Here is a 20,684-nt window from a genome sequence, read left to right on the forward strand (position 1 = left end):
CTGTAGCGCCTCACGGAGGGGAGGAGGGCAAACTGTCTGTAGCTAGGGTTTGATTTATTAATTTAAAGGAACAATAATTAGTACTGACAGCTAATGTTTTAAAACGGGTACTGCAGTCCAAATTCAAAACATTATAGCCGTGGCCTGTCCTCTCCTCCGCTGTGACAGATGGCAGTTAGCGTGTGTTAGCACTATGGCGTTAGTCTCTGGCCAGCAGTAGTCAAAATGAAGTCAGAGGAGTAATGTCTACCTGAGCAGAGAATGACGTCTCTCTCTCTCTGTGTTCAGGTCTTTGATGCCACAGGGCTGCGGAGCCCAAATGAACTACCCCATTCAATAGGAATGGAAAAACTGGCGTTTTCCCCGCACCACCTGATCTTGCGTGAATGCAGCCTAACACTGAAAGCTCTGTCAGCAGTGATGCAGTTGTTTTCATTGTTAGCACCATTAGATGAAAAAGCTAACCCTGCTTCTACCCAGTGAATGAACTGAGAAGCACAAACATTACAAATACTCTAACGCCGGATTCACACCAGAGCAGTGGCAAAATGCAGCCAGTGACCAGCTGCCATGCAATGTCTGTGAAAAGCTGCAGCGAAGTGCGGCCAAGCAAATTCGAGAAACGTTTAACTTTTAGCACGCAGCCAATCAGCAAACAGATCCTGTGTCTACTGTGACGTGTCGCCCGCAAAACAGGCATTCTGTGGACAGCTCCTGGTGCTGAAACAAGATCTAATAAACTGGATGAATAAATACCACATCGCTTCATTCATGTTCTGCGTTATTTCACCAAATGAGATTTGTGTCACAAAAACACAAGACCATGAGAGTGTAGTTTTTCTAACAGCAATGGTCACCAGCAAATAAGGGAGACATAAACACGTAGTTCTCTGTCACCCTTTGTGACTCTAAGCTTTACGTTAAGTTCTGAATGTAGTTTCTGTAAACCTAGAGTTAAGAACAGAAACAAAGTGGGCACATCACATGCAGATGAGGCAGGGCCATGGTGTGGTCCTGGAGACACCTACTGTACTGTACAGAGGAGGTTAGAGTACTTTGCCAGGTGTTTATGTCTTAAAAACCTTCTTCACACTGCCAGGAATAATATTATGGGGGAGATATAGGCTACTACTCTGCGATGAAACATGAGGGTTGAAAATAATCAAAAGCTGGTGCTTGGAGATTGTTGGCTTGTTTACTTTATCTCTGACATCTGGAGATTTAAATCACAAAACCTTTCTAGTTTTGACCAAATTCCATTCAGGTAAAGTCTGTTTTTGTTTGTTGTGTTAATGATTTTGATGTGCTTCCTTGAGGTGGCGCTATAGCCTGAGAACCATTAAGAACCTGGACAAAAGGAACGTTAATGATATCTTGAAACTGATTTTGAATCCATGCCTGATGCACCTGCTGCTGGTAAATCATGTTTTTATTGAAGCCTATGTAATGTGTTGTATCTTCTATATTGAAATGATGATATACTGTAGATTGGGGCTGCATGGGGGTGCAGCCTCACAGCAATAAATGGTTGCGGGTTCAAACCCGGCTTGGGGCCCTTCTGTGTGGAGTTAGCATGTTCTCCCTGTGTTAGCATGTTCTCTCTGTGTTAGCATGTTCTCCCTGTGTTAGCATGTTCTCCCTGTGTTAGCACGTTCTCCCCGTGTTAGCACGTTCTCCCCGTGTTAGCATGTTCCCTCTGTGTTAGCATGTTCTCTCTGTGTTAGCATGTTCCCTCTATGTTAGCATGTTCTCTCTGTGTTAGCATGTTCTCTCTGTATTAGCATGTTCTCCCTGTGTTAGCATGTTCTCCCCGTGTTAGCATGTTCCCTCTGTGTTAGCATGTTCTCCTTGTGTTAGCATGTTCTCTCTGTGTTAGCATGTTCTCCCTTTGTTAGCATGTTCTCCCTGTGTTAGCATGTTCCCTCTGTGTTAGCGTAGGTTCTCTCCGGGTGCTCAGGTTTCCTCCCACAGTCCAAAGACATGCAGGTTAGGTTCATTGTTGACTCTAAATGTCCTGTAGGTGTGAATGTGAGTGTGAATGGATGTCTGTCTCTATCAGCCCTGTGGTAGTCTGGAGACCTGTCCAGGGTGTACCCCCCCCCCTTCACCCAATGTCAGCTGGGATCAGCTGGGATCAGCTCCCCCCCCCCCCCCCCCACCCCCCCACCCCCTCACACACACACACACACACACACACCCTGAATAGGATAAGTGGTTACAGATAATGGATGTATTACATAGATTTCTAAACTTCTGTGGGGAATAAATTCCTATTCTATTTCTGTTCTGTTCTATTTTACAAACATGTGGGCTACTGAACCCTCCATGTGGGCTACTGAACCCTCCATGTAGCTCTGAGGACAAACACTGGTTCAGTCTTTACTCCTTTCTCTTGTGTTCCCTCCTGGGGGCCCGTGCAGACCCTCCTTCTCTGTATACACCCCCCCCCCATCTCAGGAAGCCCTGTATTGTTGTGCGTATCAGACCGTACCAAGTGTGGCAGAGAGTGGGGGTGTATTGATTAGTCGGGTAGCTCAGCGGTTGGACAGCTCCCGTCTGTTTGTCTGACTGACCATGCACCTGGAGCGCGAGGCCCAGCCCGCAATACAACCGCATTGTGTTCACAGGCTGGTTCCGGAGGTTGTCGGTGAAACCCCGCTGGAGTGCCGCTGGGCAGGTTGATAAGGGAGGAGAGCGCAGACGATAGGTAGCCTACAGGGCGCAGCAGGCGGACACACAGCGCTTCTTACCGTCGCTGCTAATAAAGAAAGCAGCGTTCAGAACAACAGACGTCGCACTGAGACCCGCCTGGACCCGTCTGGACCCTTCTGGACCCGGTCTTTTGTCTATTGTCTCTTTGGCTGTGGATGTTCTGTGAAGATGTCTTATTTCACAGTGTTGTTGCTGCTGCTGCCAGTCCTGTGTAGCATCAGAAACACCTCCAGCGCTGCATCCTCAGCATCCCGTAAGTAGGCTAACACACACACACACACACTCACACACACTCGCAGCCGTGGCTAATATTTGGTGTCTTGCTCTTGCTGGGCCGGTTCAGCTCTCTGACTGCAGCCAGGACTCAGCATGAGGCCAAACCAGCAGCATCCAGACAGCAGGGCTGGAGATTACACAGTAGCCTACTGTAATAATGACGACACACACACACACACACACACACACACACACACGCACACACCAACATTATCTCTTATGAAGCATTTATTAATTGTAAGAGTACATTCACAGGCGCTTTAAAACAGAATGTGTGAGGAATGTGTATATATGTATATATAGTTGTATACAACCAGCCTATATTATAGTGTGTTATGATGAACAATGGTTTTGTTCACGTACTGCTTTGAAATGCTACTGTAAAATGATAATTTGTTGTGCAACAAAATTATGAGAAAGGGGCACAAATTTTCACATTGATGTCAGTTAACTCATCAGTTATTCTCAGCCTGTAAAAATCAACCATATAATGTCATATAATGGTTTTGGAGGGAACTTTTCTTGTCTGAAAAAACCCTGATAATGTCTTTTATTTTTATTAGGGCTGTCAGAGTTAAAGTGATAAGAACACGTTAACTCAAACTTGTTTTAACGCCATTTATTTCTTTAACGCATTAATGCAACTTTTAGGTTGTAGCGGGCTCCGTTTTAAAGCTTTTTTAATGGCATCATATGAAACTATAAAACCTGATGAATCCATCGGTACCAACCATGTCATACTAGGTGGTCATGAAGGAGGTTAAATAACGCTCCAAACTTACACTAAATGTTGGCGAGGAAAAACTGTCATGTCCATTTGCAAAGGGGTCCCTTGACCTCTGACCTCCTGATCAGTAAATGGGTTCTATGGGTACCCACGAGTCTCCCCTTTACAGACATGCCGACTTTATGATAATCACATGCAGTTTGGGGGTAAGTCATAGTCAAGTCAGCACACTGACACACTGACAGCTGTTGTTGCCTGTTGGGCTGCAGTTTGACATCTTATGATTGGAGCATATTGTTTTATGCTAAATGCAGTACCTGTGAGGGTTTCTGGACAATATCTGTCATTGTTTTGTGTTGTTAATTGATTTCCAATAATAAATATATACATACATTTGCATAAAGCAGCATATTTGTCCACTCCCATGTTGATAAGAGGATTAAATACTTGACTAATCTCCCTTTAAAATAACAACATGTAGCACTGACAGCTAGCATTTAAAATGGGTATTGCGGTCCAAATTCAAAACATCAGAGCCGTGGCCCGTCTGCTCATCAGGTGGGATAGCAGTTAGCACAAATTTTTCGCAATTTGAGGGTTACCTTCTGGACACATCCGTGTTAGCCTCTGGCCACCGGCGGTAGCTGGAATCACTTTAGCCGCTGTGTGTCTCAAATACTCGCTGCCTTGATAACCAGCTGCACATGGACCACAGACAGATGTGCTGAGGCTTTTCAGGTCGGTAGGATCTAACGTTAACATTACTATATCTCTGTGGTTTGTTTGCTTGTTTCCATGGCTGCACAATTTCTTTCATATGTGCCAACAGTGTGTTGAAATGGGCAGTGGACGGGCCACACCGGCCAAAACCAAAACGTTCCGGACCGGAATGGAAATGTCAAAGGAGAACATACTGGCTGTAGCATTGTTGTTGGAGAAGCCAGTATTTCAATTCAGCATGTTTCCTTAATCTCTGACGACATATCATGGTCAAATATATGGTGCCTTCAAATGTGGTGGTGTTTACCGTGTTTACGAGATGAGTCCATATGAACGCCCCCCTCTGATGGTATTCACCACCTCGTAAGTGGAAAGTTTCTGAAAGCTCTGAGTTCACGAGTTGTGACGTGTTTGTTGACGTTGTGAGAAATGACAGAGCCCATGGGAATTAATTTTTCAGTGCATATTAACTTAATATATTGTAATTTTAGTCGTATATTGTTTTACTTGGTAATTTTATAATATGTCTGAGGAAAATGTTGATATTCCCAACGGCCTCATCTTTCTCCTCTGTCATTATACCTTTGCCTTTACTGCATTATGTTATCTACTTGCTAGCTTGTTAAACTGTTAGCCTCTGTGGCTTCTAGACGCCAACAGCAGGGTCCAGACAGTAACGTTAATATTGCTGTTGCATATATCGTGTACACGACTTCCCATGTTGTAAAAAAGAGCTCACCAGTTTCATTTGAAAGCACCAATATTACACTAATTATTACACTAATCGATTGACAGTAGGGATGCTCATTTTGAAAAAAAATCTTAACCGATAACCGACCCTCGTTAACCGATTATTAACCGTTAACCGACAAGATTTGTGCCTCGCGTCCGCTGTGTGTCTGCCCGGCGTAACGACACTCTGCCTGCCCGGATTAAACGATAGCGATTGCCTGATAAACAGTGTGTGTATTTGTGCTACATTAGCAGCTCTAGCATTGTCGGAGGCTTCTTGCTCGCCGCCGCCACACACATACAGTCTGTCAGCACGACGTAACTTTAACGAGTGTCCGTGTGTGTGTTGGTGGTGAGTGTGAGGTTGTTGGTGGCGTTCTAGCTGTGAACGTAGGTGTAGCAGTGTGTGTACAGTTTATTTGTCGCTGAATAAATGCTACGAAACTACAACTACTCCGCTCCGCTCAAGCGAGCCGGAGAGACCGGAGCCGACTTCCTGTATCCTGCAACTCCGGCTCCGTCTCTTAAGGTGGGCTGTTAAGGTGGACCAGCTTTTCTCCTTAAAGAGACGAGCCGCTCCTCTGAGCCGCTCAGCTTTTTAGTTAATTATAAATATTTATTTTAACTGTTTTAACCGACAGCGTTAATCGGTTAAAATGTTTAATGTCGGTTAACGATTAAACGGTTAATTATGAAAATCCCTAATTGACAGCTGTAATTTTTATGTTAATAAAATGTATCCAAATTCAGCAATATGTAGGATATTACTACTGACATTCCTGTATGTTGCATGTCACCCTGTAACCATATACAACAACCCAAGCTCTATCTGGATCAGAAGACACAAATAAATGAAGTAAATAACACAATCACCCTTTACAAAACAATGTGGCTGAAGTCTCATTTACTCAAGGGAGGCTTTTCCGATTTTCGGCCAGCCCCTTGTCACTGCAGTACATGCAGATGAACGCTGGATTTTGTTGTTCTGGATCAAATTTTGCCGGCGGGTGAGCCCCGGGCGTCGTTCATCTGCGTGTGCTGCCTGCGCTGTGGTACCGCGGAGCAGTTTCCCTTCCATCTGTGTGTGAAGCCAGCAGTCCTCTGCAGCTCCGTATCAAGCTAAACTCTAAGCCCGCCCACTTTTTAGCTGTCCAATCTAATGTTAAGGATTTGATTTAAATCCATCTTGTAACTGTACACCGCTCAAATATTTCATGTCACTGTGAGATAAGTCAGTATAGAAGCTAAAGACGCTCCAACTTTTCATGGGGACTTTTGATACTAGCAGAAAGCTTAAAGTGTGCAGAGGGTGGCATCAGAGTGGTATCTGTTGACTAGACAAGATGAAACAGCCGGAAACATTAAAGGGAACATTGTTAGAAACTGAAAACTTTCACTCTGACTTTGTGCTTGATTGCCGTTTACACCGAATCCAGAGGACATTTCCTCATTATTGACCAACATTATTAGGACATTGAGCAATGCTATCTGATTCTGCACTAAAATAGATGGTGTGGCATAAAATGCTGATTAGAATATGAGCTGTCACTATACATTCTGACTGATGCTGCCTTTTTCTGCCTTGGAGTGCCTGTCAAGAAATATGATGTTATAACGTAAAACACAAGTTATCACAAAAGTGATAGAAGAGGGCAAGACCATGGTGGAGATGCTATGATTTCTTTGCTTTGATAATCCCTTGAATCCGTAGGTGTATCAACCATTGTTAATCTTTATTAGACCTCTCTTACCAAAACATGATGGTGCAGCTCATACATTTCTGATCAGTCAGTCAGTCAGTCAGTCAGTCAGTGAAGGACATTCAGTTTTTTGGTAACAAAGGCTCCCATTTCATATGTGTACTACAGTGAAATGTGATCATGTTGAAGTTTGTGATTTCATTTGAATGTGTCATAGTGTCGTATGGTTACTGGCAGTGATGGAGAAAGATATAGTACTTTTGCACTACTTACTTTCACTTGTTACTAACACAGTAGCTTTACCAAGTGAAACAATATTAGCAGTGAATGAGAGTATAATTCAAACTGTATTATGATGAAATACAGCAGCAGCACACTATAATAATAATAATTATAGATAATGTAGCCTGATAATCACACTGGATCCCGACATCGTTTCACTTATTCATTCAGCTTGACCTTGTGTTCATGTTAGCCAACTTTGTGCTAGGTGGGGGGTTACTTTGTTTTGTTTTGCCGTAACCAATGAGTGAGTGAGGTATTCCTCCTGTCTGTCATTTTCTTCATGGCTATGATAGTGGTTGGTAGGAGCAGAATCGATCACCAGCGATCACTGTACAATGCATGCTGGTTAAATATCTGTTCGACTTGATCCCAACTTGCTCAGATGTCATGCAAACGTAAGCAACGATAACCTCACACATTCAAGGCAGCTGCCGTTTTTGGTACTGGGCAGTCAGTTGGTCTCCACCGACGACAAAACCTCAGGGCATGATGGGAAACGTCTGGCTCTCCCCTCATCTAAGAGCTCTTCGGTATCTGGTTGGATCAACACTATAACGTTGTATAGTCTTCATTTTTTGTTTCATTGTAAAAATAATGTATTTTATTTGTATGATTTTGCACTATGAAGTTTTATTTTGCAAAAAACAATAACTGTTGTGTGGTTGATGTCAGCTGGAGGAAAAGGCTAATGAGCCAATGAGCACAACAGCAAAACCTGTTTGAATCGTTGAACAAGTCAGATATGTGCGTGAGGATTCAGAAGTCTGGAACCTAATAATTAACCACAATAATGAGTTAAATAAACTGGGGAAAAAAAGTTTGGAAACTTGTGTTTGGTGGATTATTTCTCTGTTGTTACAATGCTAATGGTCATTGTATTTTACATGGTTGGAAAGCCTGTTTATTTACCTTCACAATGATGTCCAACTTGTAAGGATCATGCATTTGTGGGATGAGCAGCACAGCTGATTATGTGGGTAGCACCCAAGAAAAAGTTCCAAAATGCTCTGCTAATGGTAAACAGTGTATTCTCCTGTTGGTACTGACTCTTGTTTTGAGTTGTTTGGTGGATTTGATGATTGAACTCTCTATCAGTAACAAGGAACAAACAAGACATATTAGCTATTTTACACTTTATTCATTTAATACACCGTCAGGAGCCTCAGTAGTGGTGGAAGATCCATATGCAGCCACAACAGCCTGGCACCTTCTCTTCATGCTGGTCACCAACCTGGTCACACTTTGCTGTGGGATGGCGTTCCATTCCTCAACCAGGATTAGTTGCAGGTCAGCCAGCGTGGTTGTGTTGGTCACTCTAACACGTACAGCACGCCCAAGCTGATCCCAAAAGTGTTGAATTGGGTTGAGGTGTGGACTCTTGGCAGGCCGTTCCATTCTCTCTACTCCCACATTGTGGAGGCAGTCTGTGATAACCCTGGCTCTGTGGGGGCGAGCGTTGTCATCTTGGAGGATGAAGTTAGGTCCCAGATTGTGGAGATATGGGATCGCCACTGGCTGCAGAATCTCATCCCGATATCTCACTGCATTGAGATGGCCTTCAATGATGACAAGCCTTGTTTTGCCAGTGAGGGAGATGCCCCCCCCCCACACCATGACACTGCCCCCACCAAAAGCTGTTACTCAATCGGTGCAACAATCAGCATAGCGTTCTCCACGTCGTCTCCATACTTTGACCCTGCCATCCAACTTTGGCAGACAGAACCTGGACTCATCACTGAACATGACATTCCCCCACATGTTAAGGTTCCATTGTCTTTGTTGTCGACACCAGCGCAAACGGGCCTGACGGTGAAGGGCAGTCATTGCAGGCTTCCTGGTAGCCTTATGAGAATACACTGTTTACCATTGGCAGAGCATTTTGGCAAATTCTTCTTGGGCGCTACCCACATAATCAGCTGTGCTGCTAATCCCACAAATGCATGATCCTTACAAGTTGGATATCATTGTGAAGGTAAATAAACAGGCTTTCCAACCATGTAAAATACAATGACCATTAGCATTGTAACAGCAGAGAAATAATCCACCAAACACAAGTTTACGAACTTTTTTTCCCAGTTTACATGGTTGAAAACTCACATCATATCGGATTTGTGAACAGGAAGCCACAGTAATAGAATAAAAAGGGATATTTCATATATCAGAAAGGTGGCTGTAAAAATTATTTTGTTTGTTCCATCATGGAGCACAGAGGGCTGTGGTCAGCTTGAATTTAGCTCAATTAAAAGGGATTTTAATAGTGACAGGTTTTTGTAGTGGAAAAGAAGTTCCCAAACATTCAAAGAAACTTCTGAAACCATCTCAGCAGAATCCACTTCTCCACTTCTTATCTGTGTGCTCTGGATGTTGCTTCAGTGAAGTCTTAATGCCCCGTAAAGCTGGCAAACAAGTACACGTTTGAACTCCTGCATCAGCTCATTCTTAATTCTATTTTTGAATATAATGATGAAAAAATAAATATCATAAAATTCACATTATTTCAAACATCAACTTCAAACTACCCTCTTGATATGATTTGGATATAATCTAACTATAATGCGAGGAATCTCTGTCTGTCTGTCATTCGCATATCTCGATGACCGTTCATCAGATCGACTTCACACGTGGTGGGTGTGTTGCTGAGGATACATTGGAGTGCTTTTTCCAATGTAGCGCGATTTGGTCACGCGACACGTTCAATATTAATAAACTTTGAATAAACAAGCAGTGCCCTGTGCAGCAGCGGGGGCGGAGTTTTAAAGCTCTGCAGACTGACAAGCATGTCGTCGACAGCGGGCAGACTGTGGCTCTGCGAATGGGCATGAGCCCCCAACAACGCTGCAAGCAGCAATACCAAGCAATCGGCCCATTCCGAATGGGCACGCACTCCGAACAGCCACGGCCCAGTGACTGCCGTTCACTTAACAACAGAACTCTTCTTAACTTCCCTGGAGTCAGCAAGAGCAGAAAGCCAACAGGAAGCAGAATGGAACCAGAGTGTTTTTTACTGGTGTTTCTGATGTTGAGTGAGCCTCGACCTGGGTGTTTTTCCCCCGTGAATAAGACTGTATTTCTCCGGTCTAAGACTTGATACTAACTTATAACACTAATTACCGCCAGCAAAATACCTCTGCTAATTTAAGTTGCAATTGATGACATTGATAACATTCAGTCACTAGCTGTCGCTTTCTCCCTCCCCCGTTCCATTGCATTCACTTCACAACAAGTGGTTGTCAACATAAATAACATATAGCTATAGGCTTATATTAAGTCTGTCTGTGTGTGTTTGTGCACACAATGTTGTTCATATCTATCTAAACATCATAATAAATTTATAGCTGTCACAGGCCCTTTTGGTTGGGGGCCCCATGACACTGCATGGGGCCAATGTAAAGTCTGTCCATGGTGTTTTTCCCATGAACCAGAGTGTATTTCACCGACTTGGGTGTGTGACAATGTCATGGCAGGTGTATTATTCAGGACCCAAGGAAGTGCAGTGTCAGTGTCGAGTGTGAAGCTGTTTGTATGATCGGTTTTCCAGAAAGCTGCAAGCAGCAACAACACCAATAACACCACAGGCCGAGCATTCAGTCCTTCTGAACAGGCATGTTTTCAACGGGCGCTGCACTAGTAGAAATAAATGCTAAAAAAAACGTTGTCATTGGATGTTCAAAAACGTCATTAAATGTTATCTGGAGTTTTGCAGAATTGTCAGCAGGAAGCACAAGAGGGACAATATTGTTCAAATGACCAAATAAGAAGGAGTTTTTTCCTCAGAAAGACGAGCTGTCGGTGGAGTGTTGAGATTATTTTCCAGGTTCTCTGTTGAGCAGATAATCTCTTTCTTGTTCCTTTAAACTGCTTGAGACATGCGTGGCTTGTTGTTTTGTAATGCATATGAGGAAGCTCATTACCATACTCCGCACCTGTCATGCACACGCAGGCACAGAGCTGTGACCCCTCCCCCGCCCAAAACTCCATCTTATATCAATTCTGATGAACGTGTGGAGAACAAAGACACACACATACAGCCTTATGCTCCGAATCTTTCCAATTACAAGATAAAAAAGCAGTTTTATCTGTTTACTGACCAACTGCTGAACAGTCTTCATCAAAACCAAATCAAAGTAGCATGTATTTTTTTGTATTTGTTACTTATGGATTGCTAAGGTGAATTTAAAGACTATTTATGGTATTTGGCCTTTATTCTTTTTTTAACGATTAGTGATCCACATAATTAGCAGTGACATGATAATAAACACCAACAGAAGTGTTAGAATAGCCTTTATGGTACAGAATTACTTCCTTAGACACTGTTGTTGAGCACAGTTGTAATGCTGCTCCTACTCATTTTCAAAAATATGTTTGAGAAGTGACAACATACTGTATACTTGACTGACTTGACTGTATACTGTATACTTGACTGACCTGACTGACTTGACTGTATACTGTATACTTGACTGACTTGACTGTTTACTGTAAACTTGACTGACTTGACTGTATATTGTATACTTGACTGAGTTGACTGTATATTGTATACTTGACTGACCTGACTGACTTGACTGTATATTGTATACTTGACTGACTTGACTGTATACTGTATACTTGACTGACTTACTGCATACTGTAAACTTGACTGACTTGACTGTATATTGTATACTTGACTGACTTGACTGTATATTGTATACTTGACTGACTTGACTGTATATTGTATACTTGACTGACCTGACTGACTTGACTGTATATTGTATACTTGACTGACTTGACTGTATATTGTTTACTTGATTAACTTGACTGTATACTGTATACTTGACTGACCTGTCTGACTTGACTGTATATTGTATACTTGACTGAGTTGACTGTATATTGTATACTTGACTGACTTGACTGTATATTGTATACTTGACTGACTTGACTGTATACTGTATACTTGACTGACCTGACTGACTTGACTGTATATTGTATACTTGACTGACTTGACTGTATATTGTATACTTGACTGAGTTGACTGTATATTGTATACTTGACTGACCTGACTGACTTGACTGTATATTGTGTACTTGACTGTATATTGTTTACTTGACTAACTTGACTGTATACTGTATACTTGACTGACCTGTCTGACTTGACTGTATATTGTATACTTGACTGAGTTGACTGTTTACTGTAAACTTGACTGACTTGACTGTATATTGTATACTTGACTGAGTTGACTGTATATTGTATACTTGACTGACCTGACTGACTTGACTGTATATTGTATACTTGACTGACTTGACTGTATACTGTATACTTGACTGACTTAATGCATACTGTAAACTTGACTGACTTGACTGTATATTGTATACTTGACTGACTTGACTGTATATTGTATACTTGACTGACCTGACTGACTTGACTGTATATTGTATACTTGACTGACTTGACTGTATATTGTTTACTTGATTAACTTGACTGTATACTGTATACTTGACTGACCTGTCTGACTTGACTGTATATTGTATACTTGACTGAGTTGACTGTATATTGTATACTTGACTGACTTGACTGTATATTGTATACTTGACTGACTTGACTGTATACTGTATACTTGACTGACCTGACTGACTTGACTGTATATTGTATACTTGACTGACTTGACTGTATATTGTATACTTGACTGACTTGACTGTATACTGTAAACTTGACTGACTTGACTGTATACTGTAAACTTGACTGACTTGACTGTATACTGTAAACTTGACTGACTTGACTGTATATTGTATACTTGACTGACCTGACTGACTTGACTATATTGTATACTTGACTGACTTGACTGTATACTGTATACTTGACTGACTTACTGTATACTGTAAACTTGACTGACTTGACTGTATATTGTATACTTGTCTGACTTGACTGTATATTGTATACTTGACTGACTTGACTGTATATTGTATACTTGACTGACTTGCCTGTATATTGTATACTTGACTGAGTTGACTGTATATTGTATACTTGACTGACCTGACTGACTTGACTGTATATTGTGTACTTGACTGACTTGACTGTATATTGTTTACTTGACTAACTTGACTGTATACTGTATACTTGACTGACCTGTCTGACTTGACTGTATATTGTATACTTGACTGAGTTGACTGTATATTGTATACTTGACTGACTTGACTGTATACTGTATACTTGACTGACCTGACTGACTTGACTGTATATTGTATACTTGACTGACTTGACTGTATATTGTATACTTGACTGACTTGAATGTATACTGTATACTTGACTGACTTGACTGTATACTGTAAACTTGACTGACTTGACTGTATACTGTAAACTTGATTGACTTGACTGTATATTGTATACTTGTCGGCCCAAGAATGTCCTCACTAGAAAAACATGCTGACATTTTTTGAATAGATTAGAATAGATTCAGATAAGGAAATAGATAAAAAAAATTAAGTTAGATCTAATGATATGTGAGATATGTATAATGGTTTATGGATGCTACGATGGAAAGGATGTCCAAACCAGTTGTAGTTTTAGGTTGAAGGGGACCACAACGACCGGGGGAGTCTTAAAGTTACACCACAATTAACAGATGTTCCTATACTCAAATTTGGACATATCATGTTTATCATACCATATATACATTTGAGCATAGCTTCCCCAAAACTCTCCTTACTTCTCTTATTAAATGCCATCAAACATGACATGCCAGTGGAAATAGAAGTTAGACTGACATTAATTACTGATGTAATATACAGCAGAGATATTGAAATACCAGACCATAGGGAAATTAAAATGCACAAAACATTCCAATTATATACAGTATAATAATAATAAATACACACATTTATACTAGTAATATCAGTGTTGGGAATGGGTATGGAAGTCTTAATATCAGTAACATTTATTTATTATTTGATAATAACTAGAATGGCACTCGGAGAGCGCAGACCTCCGCCAAGGTGCGTGACTTTAAAACAGATCCCAGCTCCCAGCTGGCGGTACCGTGAGGTGGTCGGCTTATTATTAACACGGTGTGTTTCAGTGTGACGTATCGGCGGATGCCTCTCTCATTCAGCAGCTTTGTTATGTCTGTAGAATGTTACACTACGTTGTCTCTCATCCCGTCATCTACTGCTTTGTTCTTTCTCACCGCGGACGGACAGCAGCTCCTGCACACACATCCACACCATGGATGTATTAAGATCCACGTGTGTATCTCTCTGCTCGAAGAAGGACGAAGAAGGCGGGGCCATGCGTCATCAACACATCATCAGTCACACTGTGCATGTGTTATACCCTGTGGTCTTAATGCTCAGGCTGATCGGAATCCATGATCTGGATCGCCACCAAAATGTAATGGATTGTTCAATGTGCCACACCTCACCCCTCCAAAACATTTCATTCAAATCCATCGTAAACTTTTGGAGCAATCCTGTTAACAGACAGACAGACAGACAGACAGACAGACCAAGAAACCAACGGCGGTGAAAACATAAACCTCCTTCCTAGGCCTTCGGCCTTGGCGGAGGTAGTAACAATTCAGTAAATTTATATATATATGTGTGTGTGTGTGTGTGTGAGTGTGTGTGTGTGTTTATTTGTTACATTTTGTTTTACAAATTTAGAAAAGCGATGTTTAAGTCCAGCCTGATGTTGTCTTACACATACAGAATGATCCCAGTCTCTTCCACACAGTGAGGCATACAGTGATTAATTAAACTCTGGTATCAGATCGGTACTCTGTAATGGCCGATACCCGAAGCCCAGGTTTCGCTATCGGGACTGAAAAAATCGGATCGGTGCTAAAAATGATCAATAAATATTAATAATAACGGGGCACCAAAATGATTTAGGTGCAGTAGTTCAAAAGGACATTAAATGGCTCTCAGGAGTAATTAATAATGATCAAACTGAAGTATTAATTATGTTGATCAATGTGATTTACTTTACATTAAATCACCTCGGGACAAAATGATAGCCAATTAATTAAATTAATAACTATAACCAAAATTACAGCATTATCTCCTTTCCTTTGGTAAAGGATGGTCCAGTGTACCTGAGATGCTAAAGGAGATAAGAAACGAAACATGGAAGCACCTTTCCTCAGCATTTAGAGAATTGGAACAGCTCTTATCGTGGCTGCCACTCATTTCACTCAGTTAGGACCCTTCCTGAGCAAAAAAGACTTCGTCGGCAGCCTGGGTACATGAGCAGGGTTTCACACACCGCTGTGAAAAGGTGAAGGATCCTGTGAAAGCTGAGCTCAAAATGTCTCTCCCACATCACATCAGAAATAGGTTTTCTGAGACTTCAGGCAAAGTTTGTGCAGATTTTGGAGGGAAACAGTTTTGGAGTCTCGACGGTCGGCCGTCGGCAAATTTCGGGCCGTCGGTGAGCGTCTGTCGCCCTAGTTTTTCAGTGTGTCCCGCGCAGTTGGCTCTAGTCTGCCCGTGTCGAAGGGTTTTTAGCTGATTCAGCGTGTAGAATCGGCGGCGAAGCCCGTCGGTGAAAGAAATCACTCTGATTGGCTGTTCAGCTTAAGTGAATCAGTGCACGAGAAGAGAAACAGAAGTGAGGAAAGTAAGCCAGCAAGTAAAGTCAAGAGGACACACACAGAAGTCTCTTCTCATTGTTCATCTTCATCTCATCTGATCATTCCAACATACAGATATTTTCACAGTGACATGAACATCTGGGATGAAGCTCAGTGTATGTAATGTAATGTATGATACAGGATGTATCATACGGCTTGTATATCTGCAGTCCTCGCTCTTCCTGTAATGTGTGGAGAGTTATTTCCTCTCACGTAGAACGTACATGCCAGTTGGCCGATGGCTGTAGTTTTTGCAGTGCGTTCAAGTGCAGCTTTTTGTCCAATACACAGGTGACGTGACGTGAGGCGACGCAACAGTCGGCCTTCGTCGCTGTTCTTTGATAACGGTTTGGTGTGTCTGGCCTTGATGGCCTTGATGGAAATTGACCATCCAAAAACAGGATGACCCGGCAGCCATGTTGAGATCAGTTTAAGAAATACCAAGCACCGCCCACCACACAACCAATAGGAACGCTCAATAGAAACTCTCTCTCTGAAATGACCTGTAATTGGTCAAAGTCTCCCGTCACAGGCTAGATGTTCTAAAGCCTGAAAACAGAGCCATGAGGAGGAGCAGAAGTCTAGTTTTCTCTCAGAACACTTGAATTACAATATGATGAAAAGTTATGATGGAATTTTTGCCCAATGATGCCAAAAATATTCTGAGGCAAAATTGCAGCTAATTTAGGGGTTAGCAGCAGGAGGCAAGCAAGCCAGGGATTTGTAGCATTTATTCACCGACAAATATCAAAACTGTACACATACTGCACTACTACGTTCACAGCTAGAACGTTACTTGTAACATCCTACCTCGACCGCACATCCGCTACTTCTGTAATTCGTTACAGGCTGCCGGACTTGCAATACACTGGCTGGCCGAAACCCTCGTTTCGTCTCGTCTCGTCTTGTGGCGGTACTGAGTCAGAAGACTGAAAAACAGTTCCCATCCACATAATAATATAAAATAAAATGCCTTCTTCAATAATGAACAAATGCCTCTATATTAACAAACAATTAAGGAAACTGAAATATTGGTTTGTGTTTTTCCTTTTACCCTCCTTTAAAGTTTTCCCAAATAAAATACACTAAAAGAAATGGGTATAAAGGGTTTCATTGAAAATCAACAAATGAATAGAATACAAAAATACAGCCTGCAGGCGTTAGGCTATCGTAAGGCAAGCCAGATCGTTGCACAAATAGTACCTAAACGTCCCAGTGCAGGTAACCCAATTGGTTGGCACTTAACTTGTTTCCCCAACTAGGAGTCAACACTCTCAACAAACAAAACACAAAGATCACAGAATCCCAAAAGGGCCCAAAACAGACCAGAGTTTCTGGTAAAGCTGATAACACATGTTGCATTGAGTGAAGGAGAGATCAGAATGACACTGGGTGTGCAGTTTCCCTCCTCTTTTAAGCCCTACAGAAAGGGCGTCGTTACACCCTGATTGGCCAAGAGGGGAATGCACCAAGCTGCTCTCAACTATCATTTAAGAGCCAGTCCCCACACCCTGCGCAACAGGTGAACTGAATAACCCTCTAATCACTCAGCAACTCAACCAAAAAAACACCAGGGAAAAGGGAAACAACAGCAAGCACCAGAGAATTGGCAGCTGCCACACTCTCGTCTCGTCTCGTTTCCCCAAAAAACATATGAACCCTTTCCTAAACAAACACGGCGTATGCCGTGTGCCTCTTCCCCCCTCCCACTCCTTAATGTTGCCGGCAGTAAATTGGACGTGGCCTGTCAGACACTACGTTAGTGGCTCCGTTATTACCGATGGTGCCGACGCATCAGTGGGCTGAACGGAGATATGTGGGTGGTGGTGGCAGACTGTTAGTTTAATAAAATCATGTGGTAAACTGCTTTGTAGAAGAAGACTAAACCCAAAACACTCAGTCGCCATCTTTCTGAGCTCTGCTGCCTGTTGGTTACAACACAGAGACGACTTCTGGTGGCGCGTGCTCTGCACTACAATACATCACATCAGTACAGCATCATAGAAAGTGGAGCGTCTGTATTTATGACGGTATTGAAGATCATACCGTCTGGATTTCTAAATACCCTGGTATACTGTAATACCGCCCAGGCCTAGTAGGCAGGCTCTATATGATCCACCTGACGGGAGAAGAACTAAGAGTCTACAACTATGTGAGTGGCTTTGTGAGGCTGTACCTGCTTTGATGTTTACCATGTTCACCATTAGTGAGTTAGCATGCTAACATTTGCTAATTAGCACTTAACAAAATGTACAGCTGAGGAATGTCAGTAGTTTTTGCTGGTATTTATTAATTTATTAAACCACAGTATTGGACTACTTCCAACTTTGACCTGCTAGTGGTGCTAGAGGAAAAGTCAGGGGATCACCGAAGTCAGTGGGCTTCTGCAGACTGCCATTGATGATGAGGATGAGCTGAACTTTGTGTCTGATTTTTGTCTCTTTGATTCAGAAAAGTGTGAGGACAGCTTGGCCACTCCTCTCCCCTACAGCTCCTTCACCAGTTCATCGGTGTTTGCCCGAGGATATGGAGCTGGTTACGCCAAACTCAACCGGAAACAAGGTAAGCCTTTCTAATGGCAGGTACTGTGTATTTCCTGCTGTTGTATCTGCACATGGGATCATATTCTAGATTTTATTGGTTGGTATTCTGATGAAAAATTATCACTGCATGCTGTTGCATGGACTGGTGATTCTGGTTAGTGGTGTATTTCTTCCAATAATGCATTGCAAATAGCAACACATATGCATAGAGAGGGAGGGTCCTCTTTGTCTGGGTCAGGGCATGAGTGTATGTTTGCCAGCATTCATTCAATCATAACCTCCTTTCTTTTTGGACCTTTCCCAGTCAAAGGGATCAGTGGTCAGCTCTATCACATGTGATCAGATGGAATTGTTCTTTTCATTACTATGTGTTTAATGATTTTTGAAATGATTTATATAAATTAATGAATATGAATTATGAAAGGAAAAGGATTTGCTGAACGTTATTAGTCTGCTACCCTATGCTCCTTGCATCTGTTGACACAGAATAGAATAGAATAGAATAGAATAGACATCTTGTCCACTCGCGTGAAAATTTATCTTTAACTTCACAGACATACATACACTGAAAAACTTCCTCTGCCATGGGTTACTTGGAATGCATGACATAAAAACAATAAATGTGTGGCCAAATGGTTGGGATAAAAGTGTTAATATTAACAATTACTGCATATCTTAAATAGACATCATAAAAACAGCAGAAGTCACTAATATCTAATAAAATATTTTTTTAGTAAGATGACAGAGAATAGAATAAAAGATCTTAAAGCTGTTTCTTGTTGCTGTTGGTACCCTGTATCATCTTCAAATTCATTAAATAAAGGATGTGAAGGGTTTGTGTAGTGTATAGCTCCACCAGCTGTCTCTGGGGGTTCCCTATAATCATGCTGGTAATTTGTTCCTAGCCCCTAAATTTCCGTACCAGCATGTGATGTTGTTGTAAATTTTAAAGTTTTAAAAGCCAGTGCTGATTGAAAATTCTGGCATAAGCCTCGGGATACTGGATATGTTTGGTGACCATGTGTAGTAGTGTTAATGTAGCATCTTCAGTACCTCTCTGTGCTTTATAGGCAGATTGGAGGTCTAGCTGACCATGAGGAGATGGTAGGCGCCCCAGTATAACCCTTTCCATGCACTTGCATAAGATGCTGGTAAGAGCAATGGGTCTGTAGTCAGAGAGGAGGGGCGACTTTTTTTAGGCACTGGAAAGATTGTGGATCTCTTCCATGAGAGTGGCTTAACATGTTCATCAAGCAGACCTGGCAGGAATCTTGTAGAAGCACCTTTAAGTTGATAAGTGCACCCTGCAATGGCTCTTCCTCTGAGACCATCTTGCCCTGCAGCTTTGTGTGGCCTTATTTCAGCAGGACTGCCTGCTATCTCTTCTTCAGTAAGTGTGATAGGATCGCAAACTGGGCTACATTCATTGTCAAGCATGTCCCCATGAGTGTCTTTGTCAAACCTACTGTAGAACGGGTTTAACTCACTGGCAAAGAAGACAGTATCTAAGGGTAATATGTGCTGTGTCCTAGCCTCTCTCTGCCCATCATTATATTATATTGAATTGCTCCATGCTTTCTTTGCATCACCAGTAATGCATTGTTTTTCCATTTTGTGTCTATGCTGTTGTCTGGATCTTTTAGTTCAGCCCTGTTTTCTTTAAATAATGCCAACAAAGGCAGCCCTTTTCTCGCTGAGACATTTCTGCATTTCACATGAGAACCATACCTTTTCATTGGAGTATACCATAATGGTGTTAGTGGTCACAATATTGTTTTCACAGAAAATAATAAATGAGGTCAGTTTATTTGCATTTGCACAGTTATCGAAGAAAATGTCCTAGTTTGTATCCTCAAACCAGTAACCAAGTAAAGTCTTTGCTGGGATCATTATCTATCTAAAGAAGGCTGTTGTTTAAGGCGGGGCCTGCCAACAATCATGTCATTGAATAAAACACCATTGAACTGGCTGCTTATATCAAAGATCACTCTGATTTGGCCTGGTTTTCTTGGATGGTAAACCCCCAAAACAGGTTTCCTGTTTGGGGTTCATTGTGCCTGAGCCTTGTTACTAGGCCGACAGCATCTATGTTGCTTAAATGGAAGAGGAGCTGCCCAATTGTTTACTTCATCTTTGTAGAAACCTTCCTCCATGATGTTGATGAAAGTAAGGTCTTCAATGGAAGGCGCTAACTTTGAATCATCCTTTGCCCTCTTGAGGATGTCACCTAATGGAACCGGCCTGTAGACTTTTGCTTTTGTGGGGGCACCGTGGGGTCCATGTATCTGCTTCCTCACATTGTGGATTCTTATTAGCCTATATCTTTCTCAAATAGCAGCGTTATTGGAGCTTCGGGGTCGAGTTCTGGTATCTCTTTTGCGAGAAATTGTAGG

General features: G+C 42.0%; 1 protein-coding gene across 1 annotated transcript in view; it reads left to right on the forward strand.

Annotated features, from left to right (window-relative positions):
• The first annotated feature begins 2,484 nt into the window (after window positions 1-2,484).
• LOC119498315 (contactin-associated protein-like 2) overlaps window positions 2,485-20,684 on the forward strand; it is a 79,826-nt gene continuing 61,626 nt past the window's right edge. Inside the window, exons 1-2 of the mRNA XM_037787087.1 lie at window positions 2,485-2,965; window positions 18,200-18,310. Coding sequence (XP_037643015.1) covers window positions 2,881-2,965; window positions 18,200-18,310 — 196 coding nt within the window. The 5' untranslated portion in view covers window positions 2,485-2,880. The remainder of the gene's footprint in view (window positions 2,966-18,199; window positions 18,311-20,684) is intronic.

This window comes from Sebastes umbrosus, chromosome 12 (genome assembly GCF_015220745.1).
Source record: "Sebastes umbrosus isolate fSebUmb1 chromosome 12, fSebUmb1.pri, whole genome shotgun sequence".
Taxonomy (NCBI): domain Eukaryota; kingdom Metazoa; phylum Chordata; class Actinopteri; order Perciformes; family Sebastidae; genus Sebastes; species Sebastes umbrosus.